We start from the raw sequence: 15,416 nt of genomic DNA, 5'->3' as shown, positions 1-15,416 counted from the left end.
TCTCTCAGCCTGCCCCCTGCTGGATTATGCTGGGTCAGTCAACAGTGGTTTGGCAGTAAAGAGACTGGGCGGAGAGAAGAGCGGGGAGGGGCTGCCGTGGAAGAGGGGGCACACAAGGGCCGCACAGGGGTTGGCCAGAAAAAGAGCAGTGTAGGTCAGGTCCTAGAGAAGATGAGTGTCAGCTTTGGGGCTGCGTGAATGGGCTCAGAGAATGGAAACAAGAATTGATGTAGAAAGGGGGGAGGTGCCGCTGCCAAGAGGAAGAGCATCAAAAAGGTCCAAGTCATTTCTGTTAAAGGGAAGTAATCTCTCTTCTCCTTCCTGCTCTCAGAGTTACCAAAGAATATAAAAGAACTATTACATTTCTTATTACATATGGGGTGTGGGGTGGGAAAAATGAAGAAACTGCTGAGAGATGGGTCCAGAGAGGGGGAGATCATTTGGCTAAGTTCTAGTATAAGTCAAGAAACAGCTTCAGTAATGGCAGCTAGGACTTTGGCTCCCTCTGGGGCTCTTTGAAGCTTATCCCAGAATGGCTGAGCTATAGTAATGGTCAGTGATGGTAAGGTTAACACAAAAGTAGAACCTTCCCCAGCCCCTGGTCTTCCCAACTTCCCTCTATTTTTATTTTTAATCCTCACCCGAGAATATTTTTTCCATTTATCTTTAAATAGAGGGGGTGGGGGGCATCTATGTGAGAGAAGCACATCAATTGGTTACCTCCTGCACGACTCCGCTACTGAGGTACATGCCCTTTGCTAGAATTGAACCCGAGACTCTTTGGCCTGTGGGCCAATGCTCTAACCCCTGAGCCAAAAAGGCAAGAGCCCAACTTCCCTCTATACACCCCTATAAATTGCTACCTCAACAACTCAAGCCCTGTAATTCTTGATTTCATAAATGAATCTTTCCCACAGTAATTATAGTCCTAATGTTCCCCCTTCTTTCTGGGGTCTCCATTTAATGGGACTTCAGTAGGGGCTTATACTTTTGTTTCACTTCCCCCTCATTCCCCAATCTGCGGATGTAGGAGTTTATGGGTGAAGCTTGGTAGGCCATGATGGGGTCCAGACTGTCTTTGAACGCCCTTAGTATGAAACTTGGGCCTGACTTGCAGTTTCCCTTCTTTGTCTGGTAACATTAATTTATTAAACTGATATTTAAAGAGTCTACTATGTACCAGGCACTGGGGATAGTGAGTGAACAGCACCATAAAGGTTCCTGTCCTCATGGAGCTTGCATATAGGATCAGATTCAGGTGTTTGGCTCCTAGTTTTCTAGTATCCTATAGGGATGCTAGAACTTATAACCTCAAATAAACTATTAAAGGAGATCCCTCCTTTATGAAATCAATAGGAATCAAGGTGAAGTTAACTTTCTCTTTTATATTTTTATAGCTTTAATGAGGTATAATTGACATACAATAACTGCATGTAATTAATGTGTACAATTTGATAAGTTTTGACATATGTATACACCCATGAAATTATCACACAATCAGGGTAATGGACATATCCATCACTCCCAGAGTTCCCCAGTCTCTCTCTTTCTCTTTTTTTAAATCCTCACCCGAGGATATTTTTCCATTTATCTTTAGATAGAGTGGGAGGAAGGGAGAGAGAAAGAGACAGAGAGAAACACTGATGTGATAGAGCAACATCAACAGTTGCCTCCTGCACAACCTGACCAGAGCTGGGGACAAACCGCAACTGAGGTACCTGCCCTTGATCAGAATCAAACCCTCAACTCATTGGTCTGCGGGCGATGCTCTAACGGCTGAGCCAAACCGGCCAGGGCTCTCTCTTTTTAAAAAATCCTCACCTGAGGATATGCTTTTCATTTATTTTTGAGAGAGGAAAGGGAGGAGAGGAAGGAAGGAAAGAGAGAGACAACAATGTGAGAGGGCATGGGTTGCCTCTGACATGTGCTCCACGGGGGGATGGGACCACAAACTAGGTATGTGCTCTGACTGAGAACCGAATCCACCACCTTTCAGTGTACTGGAAGATGCTCCAACCAACTGAGCCACAGTGGTCAGGGTCCATCTCTCTCTCTTCAAAAACAACAACAAAAAAATCCTCCCTATTCTCCTTCCTTTGAAATTACTGAAAATTCTAATACAAATTAGTCCATCGTTAAGTTTTGACCCAGAGGAATGAACAGAACAAAAAGTGAGCTCATGGCCTGATGAACACTCAAGTGTTATAGAGTAGTTGGAATTAGGAACCAAATACTTGAACTTGAGTTTAGCATGAAGTCCCACTATTGCTGGCAGCAAAGCAAAAACCCAAGTGTCAGAAGAAGGTGCACATCTTCTCTAGGGACAAAATCCACTAAGTAAAATAAATAAATAAATAAATACATAAAATCCACTAAGTCGTTGGGTGTGGTCCAGTTCAACAGGTACCTGGGATATTGGTAGGCTGGCACCTTCAGACCTTTGGCTTGATTGGGGTCTCATGGGGAGGAGTACATTGAAGGTTTAAGCTAGATGAGAGAATTATTCCTGTTATTTATTAAAGCACTTTTTGTATGCTGATTATAAGTTTAACTGTTTTGTCACTCACTGCTGCTAGATTGAGAACTGCAAAGCTTTTATGTCTCAGCACCTAACAATCTCTGAACATCATTCAAATATTTATTGACCAAGTACATTATCATTTAGGTCTCGGCAAACTAACTAGAACATGCTCTATTTGCTGCCAGTACCTAGTCTGGGTAAACTGCTCTAAAGTTGGAGCTTTCATGAGACCTGCATGTGAGTGATTAGCTCGGTTGAGAACAGGGAGTCTGTCAGGTCCAAGGCTTTGGACCAAAGAAAGAAAGTAGTTCAGAGAGAGACAGAAAGATGTCTCTCTTTTTTTGAGATAAGAAAGCTACCCTTCTGTTCACCTTCAGCAACCCCAAAGGTGTGGGCTCTGTCGTGTCTTTGGGGGAGAGGATGGGAGGCCACAGGAAGGGTTAGGGCTTAGGTGCGCTTTGTGTTCCAGCAGCCCGGGCTTGTCCTCCGGGGAGTCTCATTCCAAGCTGGAACCTCCGGACGCAGGCAGACGCCCGGTCCACACCGTTCCATTTCCAGCCGCCGCCACCGGCGCGGGGGTGAGCGCAGGCAGAACGCCGCGGCCCAAGAATGCCCACTCTCCAGACCCACTCCCTGGAGGAGTTAATCTCTCCGCCAGACTTCCAGTCCCTCCCTCCGCGGCCCAGATTCCGCCCCCTCCCCTTCTCCGCGGTCCTGGCGGGCTCACCCGGGAGAGGGCGGCCCCAGCCCCAGCGCTGGGCCGGGCGGAGCTCCAGCCCGGGCGGAGCTGCGGCTGCAGAGTCCAGCTGCGGACTGATCTCTAGCGGTGTAGCCCGCGGGAGCCGGGCCGGGGCCCTCCCCCACCTCCCAGCCCACCTTCCGAGCACCCTCCCGGCTCCCCGAAACCGTGCTGGTAAGTTACGCTCTCCGCACCAAACTTTCCTGCTGCCCAGTTGGCGTCCTACGGCCAGACCGAGAGCTACACTGTAGTTGGGGGTGGCGGTTTGGGGGTGGGGTGGGGTGGGGTGGGGAACGAAGGTTTGCGAATAGCCGTCTTGAAACGAACGATTCACGACGCCATAGCTTCCCTAAAATGGATCGGATCTCACCCACTTCCCGAGATGGGAAAACTTGACTTCAGCTGGTTAAACTTGCCGAGGGAACTTCGCCCCCCTCCCCCATTCTCGTAGGTCTGCAGCGGTGCCCCTTTCCCTCGCAGCCCGCCCGCCCCGGACGGCGGCGTGGCAGCGCCCCCTCCCCCAGGCACCTCTGGCCGCCTCCTCCCCGAGCCCTGGGGACCCCGCGATCTTTCGGGCCGTCCACTTCCTCCGTGCCCACCCGCCTCGCATCCCGGCCAAAGACGTGCCGGGGCTCGGTCCCGAGTGGTGGGAGGGGCCGAGGCGGGTGCGTGTCCGGAGCCAGGCGGGCGGGGCCGCGGAGGGGCGGTGGAGGGGACGGACGGGGCGGAGCAGGCGGCAATTTGCGGCCGGCGCCGGGCTGGTGAGTTGTGCGCGGGTCCCTGGGCCTGAGCTCGGGCTCGGGCTCGCGCCTGCGATGTCTCAAGATGGCGGAGCTGGGCGAGTTAAAGGTACTGCCCCCTCCCCCACCCTGCCCGGCCCGCCGGCCGCCGCGGGGTCGGGGTGGCGGCGGAGCGCGGTGCGGGCGCGGGCGGGGGCGGTGGACCAGGCGCAGACCGGCTGCTGGGGGTGGGAGGGAAGTGGCTGCGGGCAGGAGGCTGCGGCGGGGCTCCGGGGGCGGGGCCGCGGGGCCGCTGGAGGGGTGGGACCGAGGGGGATGGCAGCTGCCGGGGCCGAGGCGCTGGGGCCGGGCACGCGGGGCGAACGTCGGATTCGGGAGCAGGAGCGGAGGCAGGGGAGGGCCACGGGGAAAGCTGTCTAGAGGCGTAGGGGCGAGTCTCCGAGGCCCGGAGATGCGGCAGCAGGGGGCAGAGGTAGGGACCGGCCGGGGTGCAGGAGGCTCCCCGGGGGGACGCCGCAGAGGCAGAAGCTTCGGGCTGCTGCTGGGGTCCGAGCCTCGGGAAGAACCAGGGGGCGGGGCCGTGCGGGCACCACATCGAGGGGTGGGGCAGAGCATCCTGCGCCGGAGAGGGAGCCCTGCTCAGGAGTGGGTGCCTTCGGGCAGACAGGCGTGTGGACTGGGGATGGCAGACGGAAGTTTGGGTGAAGCGAGTGGGGAAATAGGACATCGGGATGGGCACACGGCACGTGACAAATTTTCCATCGCGGTCCTCAGAAAGGGCCCAAAGCCAGGAGGCCGCCCGCGAAGGGAAGAACCGCGGGGGCCAGCAAGGCCTGTCCATGGCAGGGGCTCCTGGAGGACCAGAGAGGAGATTCACTGTTAACCACCTCACCCCACCCTGAGGCCAGGTTTCCCTCAGGAAAGTAGGACCGAGGTGGTTACGTATTAGGAACTGATGAGTGACAGCGAGAAAGTGTTCAGGGGCGTTAGGAGCCTTGAACCTGGCCTGAAAACCCTGGCCACAGAAGCCTCAGAAGCTTGGGGGAAAGAGCTGAGGTGTGGGCCACGGGGGCCCAGGAATGGAGGTAGGAGGCTGCGGTGGGTTCACAGGTGTGCAGGGGATGCTTGCTGCCTGCACCTGCCCCACCTGGTCAAGGTACAGGGTTGCTCAAGCTCTGGGGGTAGTGGTGAGGTTGACCCGAGAGTTACTAAAGTGAGACTAAGATGTCCCTTTGGCCAGGTTGGTTGTCTGGCAGGAAACTGCTGGCTGAAAAGCATCTTTCTTATCAGTGCTGGGAAGAAAGAGTGATTCTCACACCCATCTGGTAGCTCAGCCCCAGTGTCTTTGGTAGGACAGGCCTATGTTAGGTAGGATTCTCAAGCTTTTCCGTTCTCCACAGCACATGGTGATGAGTTTCCGGGTGTCTGAGCTCCAGGTGCTCCTTGGCTTTGCTGGCCGGAACAAGAGTGGACGGAAACACGAGCTCCTGGCCAAGGCTCTGCACCTTCTCAAGTCCAGCTGTGCCCCCAGCGTCCAGATGAAGATCAAAGAGCTTTATCGCCGACGCTTCCCCCGGAAGACACTGGGGCCCTCTGATCTCTCCCTCCTCTCTTTGCCCCCTGGGACTCCACCTGTAGGCTCCTCTGGTCCTTTAGCTCCCATCCCTCCAGCCCTCTTAGCCCCTGGCACCCTGCTGGGCCCCAAGCGTGAAGTGGACATGCACCCCTCTCTGCCCCAGCCTGTGCATCCTGATGTCACCATGAAACCATTACCCTTCTATGAAGTCTATGGGGAGCTCATCCGGCCTACCACCCTTGGTATGGCTCTTTGCCGTCCCTCAGTCTTCCTGGACTCCATACCTCTTCCTCAAGCCTTTCCTAGGCTTTAGTCCTATGGAATCATCAACCTGGGATGGGGGCAACTTCTGTGGCTACCAGTGCATGGGCTTGGGAATAACTGCCCCTTTTTGTCCTCAGCATCCACCTCTAGCCAGCGGTTTGAGGAAGCACACTTTACTTTTGCGCTCACACCACAGCAAGTGCAGCAGATTCTCACGTCCAGGTACATCTCCTCAGTCCTCTTGCCTCATCCTAGGGTGGTTACCCCTGGACTCTGCTTTCTGACTTTCTTCTCTTTTGCTCTGCTCTCCCTGTCCATCCTCTTGAACCTGTGTTGTCTCATTCTCTGGTCATCTAACTTTCTGTGTCTTTGTCCATTCACCCCTGCCTTCTGGGGCCACCTACTGATACCTCTCCCTCTCCCTCCCTGTTACAGAGAGGTTCTACCAGGAGCCAAATGTGATTATACCATACAGGTGCAGCTAAGGTGAGTTGATATTCCCTCCTTCCCTGCCGGGCTCCCTTTGCGGTTGGGAATGAAATAAGGGTATGACAGATACCCCTTGGAGATATCCTTGCCATGGCACGTCCACCAGCCCTGGGACTCTTGATAATATGCTGGGGGATTCAGTTCAAGAAACTGCCCCTGTCCTTTTATCTTCTCTCATCTCTTCGTAGGTTCTGTCTCTGTGAGACCAGTTGCCCCCAGGAGGATTATTTCCCCCCCAACCTCTTTGTCAAGGTCAATGGGAAACTGTGCCCCCTGCCGGTAAATGCTCTTCCCTTTTTCTGGCAGTAACCCCTCGTTGCAGTTCCTAAATGTTAACTACAAACCTATTGTGAAAGAGGCATGCCTAGCACTGTGCTTGACACATAGTAGGTACTCAGTTAACTGATAGAATCAATACAATCCAGAGAATACTGAGATAGGGCTGAACAAGGGTTCTGTCAGAGCCCAGAGGAGTGATGTTAGTTTGATTCAAGTGTTCAGGGAAGGGATCTCAGAAATGATGACCCCAGAGCTGAGAGGTGGACCAAGTGGGACGTCCCTGTCCTTCCTCCTCTGGAACTCGAAAGTGAGTGGGTTTCTGTTTCACTCATCAGTAAGTTCTCCTTTTCACCCGGGAATGAACCCCACATAACGATAGTGCTCTAGTTTTGTGAGTCACTGAATGGGCCCCCATCTCCTTGGTCAATGAGCTGGTCTTCCCTCCAGGGAGGGAGTAACCGGAGACAAGATGTCTTGACCAGTCCCTCCCTTCCCCAGGGTTACCTTCCTCCTACCAAGAATGGGGCTGAGCCCAAGAGGCCCAGCCGCCCCATCAACATCACACCCTTGGCTCGACTCTCGGCCACTGTTCCCAACACCATCGTGGTCAACTGGTCGTCTGAGTTTGGACGGGTGAGCATGGCTGAGTCAGGGAGGATGGAGAAGCCTGCAATGCAGGAAGTGAGGAGGAATCACCCAAGTCTTAGGTTTGGGAAACATCTTCCTCTTTATGGATGTCTCTTTGCCTTAACCTGCTGTCTCTGGTCTTCATGGGATGATGGGTAGGGGGGTGGTGTGTAAAGCAGAGGCTGATTGTCTTCCTTCACCTCCATGTAGAATTACTCCTTGTCTGTGTACCTGGTGAGGCAGTTGACTGCAGGGACCCTTCTACAAAAACTCAGAGCAAAGGGCATCCGGAACCCAGACCACTCCCGGGCACTGAGTGAGTAGCATCCTGCCCTCTTCCCCACTCTCATCTGGATCCAAGTCTTCCTGGCTCTCTAGCCTTTTTAATCAAACCCATACCCCTCTTAGGACAATTTTCCTCACCTTTCACATTTACCTCAACCCTCCCCTTATCTGCCTTGCCAATCACAGTGGTTGAGAAGTTGGATCATTCCCAGGCACTGAGTGACACTCTTGGGTTCCCAGTTAGACATCTGATTTGTACTTCCCAGACCTTAACTCTGAGTCCACTGGCATACGGGTTCTCCAGACCGGAAAGACTCTTAAGGATCATCCACTCTAACCCTCTTGTGATGCTTCAATTCCCTCTGGGTCATCTCTGCCAAAGTGTCACCCAGCTGTATTTAAGTGTCTTCAGGGATGGAGAAATCTCCCCCACCCACCCATTTACCCACCCAGCCTTCATAATCCATATGCCACATCACCCCCACTGATAGCCCAGTGGCCCCCAAAGGCTCTCTACCTAGCTGCCTTTCAGCAGAGCCATCTGCTTCTAAACCCCTCATCCCTCCCAGGCTTCCTCTCCAGCCTTGCTTATGCCATGGCTCTGCCTTCACTCTTATTTCAGTCAAGGAGAAATTGACCGCTGATCCGGACAGTGAGGTGGCCACTACAAGTCTCCGGGTGTCACTCATATGCCCGGTGGGTACAAGGGAGAAGAGAAGAGGGGGGAGGGCTCCTAGGGCTACTAGAGAGGCTTTCCGGGGCGTGGGGACTCTGACCAGAGGACTCGTCCCTCTACAGCTAGGGAAGATGCGCCTTGCTGTCCCTTGTCGTGCCCTCACCTGCGCCCACCTGCAGAGCTTCGATGCTGCCCTGTATCTACAGATGAATGAGAAGAAGCCAACGTGGACATGTCCTGTGTGTGACAAGAAGGCTCCTTATGAATCTCTTATCATCGATGGGTAGGGCCACTCTGCATTCTGCCTTGTCTTACCTAGGAAAGCCACTAGATCTCGGTCTCTCCCTCTCATGTGTGTGAGTGTGTGTGTATAGATATGTATATATGTGTGTGTATGTATACATGTATATATGTATTTTGTCTCCTTTGTAATATATACATATATATTTCCAACACTGAAGACTTACTATATGCTAGACATGGTGCTGAGCACTTTGCATACCTTATCTCACTGAACCCTCATAATAACTCTATGACATAGGTACTGTCATTATAAGAGAGGAAACTGAGCCCTTGAGAGATTGAGTATTTTGCCCAGAGTTATATTGTTAGTAAGTGGCAGAGCTACTGTATCAAACTATTACATCGCTTATAGCAACTCCCTAACCTCTCCCTGAGCACAGAAGTAAAGTTCTTTTGAGGCCTGGATATGCTGATCTAGCTATTTCTAACCCCATTCCAGAGCCTACACTATGGTTCTCGTTCCCACTGCCCTTTTTAAGATCGTTTATGGGGTTCTGTATCTCTGCTCCTTGTTTTGTCTCTAGTACTATGTGAAATAGGTGCTTAAAATATATTTATTTTAAAACTCAGCGTTTAAAGTTTGCAAAGTTCTTTTACATACTGTACTTGATTCTAACACCTCAGTTCAGGAGGGTAGAAAATATCCCTATTTTACAGATGAGGAAGCTGAGGTTCAGGAGGGTGAGTCAGAATTCCCTGGTTATCGTCCCTGCCATCTCCCAGCCCCATGAATTCCCTTCTCTCCTCCCCAGTTTATTCATGGAGATTCTTAATTCCTGCTCGGATTGTGATGAGATCCAGTTCATGGAAGATGGATCCTGGTGCCCAATGAAACCCAAGAAGGAGTCATCTGAGGTTTGCCCCCCGCCAGGGTATGGGCTGGATGGTGAGTGATCCCCTGTCCCTCAGCTAAGCTAAGTCTTGAATGGCCTCTTCTCTGAGACACAGTCTTCTTACCACCCACAGGCCTCCAGTACAGCCCAGTCCAAGAGGGCACTCCGTCAGAGAATAAGAAGAAGGTTGAAGTTATTGACCTGACAATAGAAAGCTCATCAGATGAGGAGGACCTGCCACCGACGAAGAAGCACTGTCCCGTCACCTCAGCTGCCATCCCGGCCCTACCTGGGAGCAAAGGGTATGAGGAGAAATAGTCTGAATCTATAGCAGAAGGGACAGAGGGAACAGTCAGGAAAGCTTTCCGGTCCCTGGGCAAACACTGGTGTAGAGAGGGACTCCGGAGACAGCTGGGTGAGGGCACCTGGTGAGCTGGCTGCCCCAGCTCCTTGTCTCTCCTCACAGGGTCCTGACCTCTGGTCACCAGCCATCTTCAGTGCTGCGGAGCCCTGCTATGGGAACGCTGGGTGGAGATTTCCTGTCCAGTCTCCCACTACACGAGTACCCACCTGCCTTCCCACTGGGGGCGGATATCCAAGGTAGGACACTGGTCACAAAGTGGGGCCCTACACTGTCACACCCTCCCCAGAACCAGATCAGAACCCCTGCTCCTTTTCAAAGCTTTCTGAGTCTTTGCAAAGGCCCACAATCCAAGGAACTTCTTTTTGTTTTTGTTTTTTTTTGCAGTGAAAGGGTCAGACAGGAAGTTGATTTTAATTTTTTTCTTACCAGGTTTAGATTTATTTTCTTTCCTTCAGACCGAAAGTCAGGTAAGTGATCTCTTCTCCTATGAAGATCTCAGATCTGAAGCTTCCTTTCTAGGCACTGTTGGGCACCCCCCTTTCATTTTCCCTGTAGACTTAACTCTGCTTCTCTGTGAGGGAAGGGGGGATGGTACAGGCAGTTTATTTCCCTCCAAGGCCCCACTAGTACTTGCTCAGATTCTCACCTGTGTCTTCCCTGGTCCCTGTTACTGTTCTGTCTCCAGAGATTTAGTGTGGTTCTGCCCCTCGCCTGCTCACTCCCTGCTCACTCCCAACGCGCATGTGCTCTTGAGCACCGTGCCTTCCTGAACTGGAGATCCCACACATTTTAGATGCCCACAAGGCTAAGAAAATAGCAATCTGGAGGGGATGTCCCAAAGCAGGGAATCAGGGTGGGTGTGGGGAAATAGGGAAAGAATCAGAGAGGGGCTCTCATGGGATCCAGGAGGGCTGGTATTTCTGAGATGAGTGATGGGGAGGCAGGTAAAGAAAGGATAAAATCTTAAACTGTGCCCTTGGTTCCTCCCAGCACTATGGTCCCTCCGTCATCACCTCGCTAGATGAACAGGATGCCCTTGGCCACTTCTTCCAGTACCGAGGGACCCCTTCCCACTTCCTGGGCCCACTAGCCCCCACATTGGGGAGCTCTCACCGCAGCACCACTCCAGCACCCCCTCCTGGCCGTGTCAGTAGCATTGTGGCTCCTGGGGGGACCCTGAGGGAGGGGCACGGAGGACCCCTGCCCCCAGGTTCCTCTTTGACTGGCTGCCGGTCAGATATCATTTCCCTGGACTGAGTCCCCTGGATTATGGAATCTTCACTGTCTCCCAAAGCTGAGCAAGTATGCTGTGGAGTCCAGACCCCTGGCCACTCTGCCTTCTTAGGGGGGCTTTGGCCAAAGGCAAGAAAGACCTTCACGGACACTGTTTTTTGGCCTCATCTCTGCCTGACAAGGCCAGCACCCAAAGGGTTAATATTTAACCTCTTTTTAAGGACATTTTGGGTTCTATTTTTTGAAGTGTTCTTTAGATGGCTGGCACATTCTTTAGATGGCTGGGTATGTTAACTTAGGCAGTGGGGAAGCAAATGGGATGGGATGTGAGTTGGAGGAAGGGCTGAATTCTCAGCCTTGACTACCTAGAGCCATATGGGGAAGGGCCCTTCTGTTGTCACCTAGATGCCCTCTTTCCAGTCTCCAAATCCATGGCTCAATTCCATCCCCATAGTCATTGTCTCTTTATGTCCATCCCGTTCTCTTTGGCCAAACAGACAGGTGGAGAAACTGAGATAGACAGACACGTGGACAGAGAACTCTATTTTGGGTTACAGATTTTTTTGTACATAAACAAGGAAAACCAAAATACATCCAAAGATGACTTCCCCTGTCTCCTACTTCCCAGTATGCCCGAGGAGGAGATAAGGCCTCAGCCCTGATCCCCAGGGGTTTGGGAGCAGGGCCTGGCCTATTGCCTGGGCTCTTTCTATTTATATATTTAAGTTCACAATGTTTCTTACACTGACCAGCACAGGGCCTGAGCCTCTAGAGCAGCGGTTGTCAACCTGTGGGTCATGACCCCTTTGGGGGTCCAATGACCCTTTTGCAGGGGTCGCCTAAGACCATCGGAAAACACATATTTCCGATGGGGATTCATAACACCATTCATCAGCAAAATTACAGTTATGAAGCAGCAATGAAAATAATTTTATGGTTGGGGGTCACCACAACATGAGGAGCTGTATTAAAGGGTCGTGGCATTAGGAAGGTTGAGAACCACTGCTCTAGAGTCTAAAGGCCCGTGGCCCTGTGGTGAGGTCTGCCTCATTCTGCACCTTTCCTGGGAGGTGGGAGGACCCTTGTGCTGTCCCCAATCTTGTTTCAGGCCCTTCCAGGGCCTAGAATCTCTGTTGTAATTTTACTTTTTATTCCCAAAGTTGTGGCAAAGTTCTTACTCATAATAAAGGTTGTGAATCTTCTATGTCATGGAGGTGGGCTGGGGAGGGGATTATGCACTTGGCTTTCCAGATCCCTGGTTTGGGGGGAGGCAGTCCATGTTCTGTTCTTCCTTTGCAGGCCCAGGGCCCACATGAGCTCCAGTTTCACATAGTAGGGGTGTCACACTGAGGATTTCCCCCCTGCCCCCACATGCCCACTAGTGCATTCAGCCCAGGACTGTGGAGCACTCCCGCCTTCCTCACCCTTTCCTGCCCAGGTGATGCAGCCAGAGCCTGAGGGCAGACTTGGTCCCAGTGCTGACACTGTTTGCCTTCTGCGGTGGTTGGGGTCGTCACAGCAGTGTGGTCATGGGCAAGGCCCGAGGTTGAGCTCTTCCGTCTTCCTCTAGTTCCACTGCGCTGCATAATGACAACTATCTGAGGTGTGTCTTGTGGCTTAGCTCAATTCCATATCCATTAAGTCATCCAATCCTCCCAGCCACCGCAGGAGAGGGGTGGGTGGGTGTTAGTTCATTTTTCAGAAAGGAAACAGGTTCAGGAGGTTGTAATGACTTGCCCTGGGAGAGTGGGACACAAACCTAGGTCTTCAGGGCTAGCCAGTCAGAGCAGCAACCCTTGGAGTGTGATGGGCAATGCCTTGACCTCATGTATTCTCTTCATTACCTGCTGACCAACTCGCTCTCTAAATCTCTCCCACCACACAAACCCTCCTCCCTCTCCCCTGGGAGGAGATAGAAGCTGAATTTCTCAATGTGTATGTGTTGGTGTGTTGGAGGGTCAAGGAGAAGCTCTTACAGGACAGAGGGCGGTAGGTAGGTCCTGGGAGAGATGTCTGGGTATCTGTCCCATCCTCTATGGTAACCCCTGCAGGTGCTGCATCTGGGCCCAGCCATAGAAAGGCGCTCACCTCACTTGGGTTTGGTTGGATCCAGGCCTGGGGACAGACATGTTGATTTCTTTATCATGGCCCCTATCAGGAGGCCTGTTCTGATCACAACCTACCCACAGATGGAATGGAGAGAAGCTTGGGGCAGGGGGGAAGGCTTTCTCTGACCCCCACCCCCCACCCCTTAGTCACAGTGAAAACCAGTCTGCTTGGGCCTCTTGAGCCCTCCTATCCTTCCTCCACTGCCAGCCCTACCTGCAGCTGCTCCTGTGACTCCTGGGAGACCACAAGTAGATAATGAGGGGGTGGTATTTGGGGAGACCCCAGATCAGCCTAGCAGGGTAGGCAGACTAAGAAGAAAATGGCAAAAACGAGAACTTCCTGTCTCTTTCTGAGACTGCGTAAATACAGCTGAGGAAGTGGAGGGTGGAGATGGTGCAGGAGGGACTCAGGTGAGGATTGGGGCTTGGGAACTCCAAACCACCCACTCGGCGTTGTTTTCCCTGTGGCCAAAGGCAGGTAAGGCTGTTCTATGGGCTTTGGTGGGGCAGAAGTTGTTGAGGGTTCTTGGTTAAATAGGGAGGTCCCTGTCTCACCTCCCATAACCCCAGAGAGACCCAGGAGAACACCCTGGGGCAGCTGGAGTCCACTCTCTCCCCAAAGTTGTTGAAGCCCTTTGTCCAACAGCAGGCAGTGAGAGGGCAAGTCAGAGAGGCCAGTGCCTGGCCTCCCAGTCCTTTGCCCCTCCCTTAGGCCACACCCGGGTGGTCCCAGATAGGTCCGTGGGTTGGGACAGCTGAATGGCTACCTCTTCATCAAGTTTTGTGTGCCCACATGCAGGAACAGTGGGCCCAATAGGTGAATGGTGGTGGTCTTGGCCAGGGACCCCCACACTGTTCATACTGCCCCCTCCAATGGGCACAGATGCAGTTGCAGCCTCGTGATGGGTTATAGGACAGACCACATTTCTGGGCCTACTCAGCCCTGAGGCTGAGTCACATGCAGGGTGAAGAGCAAGTTTCTTCCCTGGGTGGGGGCCTTGTGCTCAGGGCGCTCACCTGAGGGTACCCAGAGGTTGGGGTAAATTCTGAGGGTACATGTCTTTCGGGTCAACAAGACAGTGTAGTTGCTGGACTGGAGAATGTCGGCCACGTCCAAATCCACACCTCGATTCGTGGGCAGCGCGGTTCTGGCAGGGGCGGCTGGTGCAGGGCCGCAAAGGGGCAGAAAGGGGGTCGCCGGCAGGAGGGCCGCTTGCGCTAAGGTTTCAGCCGCAGGGCGGAGCTTTTAAAAATTAGGCGACACCGCGAGATGGGGGAGGAGACTGAGTCGGGCGATTGGTCCGGCTCCCAGGCCACCGCTGGCGCCCTCCCCTCAGCCTGGAGCGGAAGCCCGGCCGAGCCGCCCGGGAAAGGCCTCTCCAAAAAGACCTGTACTGGCTGCGAGCCGCAGTGTGCGGGCCACGGCCCGAGCCCTGCCCCGGCGCCCAGGAGGCCACACACTCCGCGAAGCTCACCGACTCCGGGCGCCCAGAAAGGAGGGCAGCACTCCATCGCTGCCATAACGTGGCTCTAGTTCACTGCGTAGCGCTGGCGCCCTCTGGTGGCCCAGCAGCGCCTTCCCTGAGTCCCAGGGGTCGGGAGAAGCCAGGCTTCCCCAGTCCCCAGAACATTCCTTTCGGGGATGACCCGTGGGTGTAATGCTAATAAATGACAAAGGAGATCACCTCTAAATCTTCAGCTCTTCTTTTCTTCCCATTCTGGTTAAGACAGTGACCCTCATATGAATGATCCTGGACTACCATGTCCTCTCCCACCAGCCATGGGCTGAACTATAAGCACCCCTCTACAACACTGCACACCTGTTACCGCAGGTACCGCCTCAAATTAATTACATCTGTCTCCTAACCAGATACTCAAGGAACATTTTTGACACCTCCCCTTTCTTTCGCCTCAATTTTGGCAGGATTCATGCCTTTCCTCTCCAGTCATATCCTATTTGCAGTTCCCCCACGAACCAGGCTCTGCTTCCCTTTGGGATTCTTTTCAAACTCTTCCATCTGGCAAATCCTTACCTTTCAAACTACAGAGCAAGCATCACTTTCTCTATGGCTTTACCCCCATGGCCTCTTTGTACATGATACTTTCTATTATAGCTACCCCACCCTCCTCACACTTATTTTACTTGTCTCCTCCTACTAGGCTGTACATTTAACATGTAGGTGCTCAGTAAATGATGGTGAGTAGCCTGAAGGCAGAGATGGTATCTTGTTTAGCTTTGTATATTATATCTAGTATAACGGCTAGCAATTAATCGGCACTGAAATGTTTAATGAATGAGAACCAACATTGGTAAGAGGACACTGAAGAGATTATAAAACAACACTTAACTGCTTTAAATGAACTGAAGCTGCTGTGACA

General features: G+C 52.7%; 2 protein-coding genes across 4 annotated transcripts; one reads left to right on the top strand and one right to left on the bottom strand.

The window, feature by feature from the left end:
- The first annotated feature begins 3,356 nt into the window (after positions 1 to 3,356).
- On the top strand, positions 3,357 to 12,131 carry PIAS3 (protein inhibitor of activated STAT 3). Of its 3 annotated transcripts, none has more exons than XM_036273198.1 (14): positions 3,357 to 3,434; positions 5,401 to 5,818; positions 5,978 to 6,062; positions 6,276 to 6,326; positions 6,518 to 6,608; positions 7,107 to 7,241; positions 7,446 to 7,551; positions 8,143 to 8,216; positions 8,319 to 8,479; positions 9,252 to 9,385; positions 9,466 to 9,634; positions 9,799 to 9,932; positions 10,126 to 10,163; positions 10,687 to 12,131. In XM_036273198.1, exons 2-14 carry the CDS (start codon positions 5,404 to 5,406, stop codon positions 10,951 to 10,953), a joined length of 1,860 nt encoding a protein of 619 aa, XP_036129091.1. In that variant the 5' UTR covers positions 3,357 to 3,434; positions 5,401 to 5,403; the 3' UTR covers positions 10,954 to 12,131. The 3 variants fall into 3 exon arrangements, with proteins under 3 accessions (XP_036129091.1, XP_036129089.1, XP_036129090.1); XM_036273196.1 differs by lacking the exon at positions 3,357 to 3,434 and adding an exon at positions 4,014 to 4,109; XM_036273197.1 differs by lacking the exon at positions 3,357 to 3,434 and adding an exon at positions 4,407 to 4,472.
- A 311-nt stretch (positions 12,132 to 12,442) lies between these two features.
- On the bottom strand, positions 12,443 to 15,119 carry NUDT17 (nudix hydrolase 17). Its single transcript, XM_036273266.1, is given in 12 exon segments — positions 12,443 to 12,509; positions 12,906 to 12,924; positions 12,927 to 13,044; positions 13,252 to 13,295; positions 13,298 to 13,346; positions 13,593 to 13,623; positions 13,625 to 13,718; positions 14,055 to 14,186; positions 14,189 to 14,235; positions 14,377 to 14,500; positions 14,503 to 14,551; positions 15,114 to 15,119. Coding segments are annotated over 12 exon segments (780 nt in total).
- Between the last annotated feature and the right edge of the window lie 297 nt (positions 15,120 to 15,416).

This window comes from Molossus molossus, unplaced genomic scaffold (assembly GCF_014108415.1).
Source record: "Molossus molossus isolate mMolMol1 unplaced genomic scaffold, mMolMol1.p scaffold_m16_p_20, whole genome shotgun sequence".
Taxonomy (NCBI): Eukaryota; Metazoa; Chordata; class Mammalia; order Chiroptera; family Molossidae; genus Molossus; species Molossus molossus.
Note: the sequence above shows the minus strand (reverse complement) of the source record. Positions and strands in the feature narration are given on the sequence as shown.

Bases quoted from the DNA above. Each gene is read 5' to 3' on its own strand.
- PIAS3 (XM_036273196.1), top strand. From the start codon at position 4,086: ATGGCGGAGCTGGGCGAGTTAAAG. The intron at 7,242-7,445 runs GTGAGCATGGCT...ACCTCCATGTAG, and splicing joins GGTCGTCTGAGTTTGGACGG to AATTACTCCTTGTCTGTGTA. The intron at 8,480-9,251 runs GTAGGGCCACTC...TCTCCTCCCCAG, and splicing joins GAATCTCTTATCATCGATGG to TTTATTCATGGAGATTCTTA.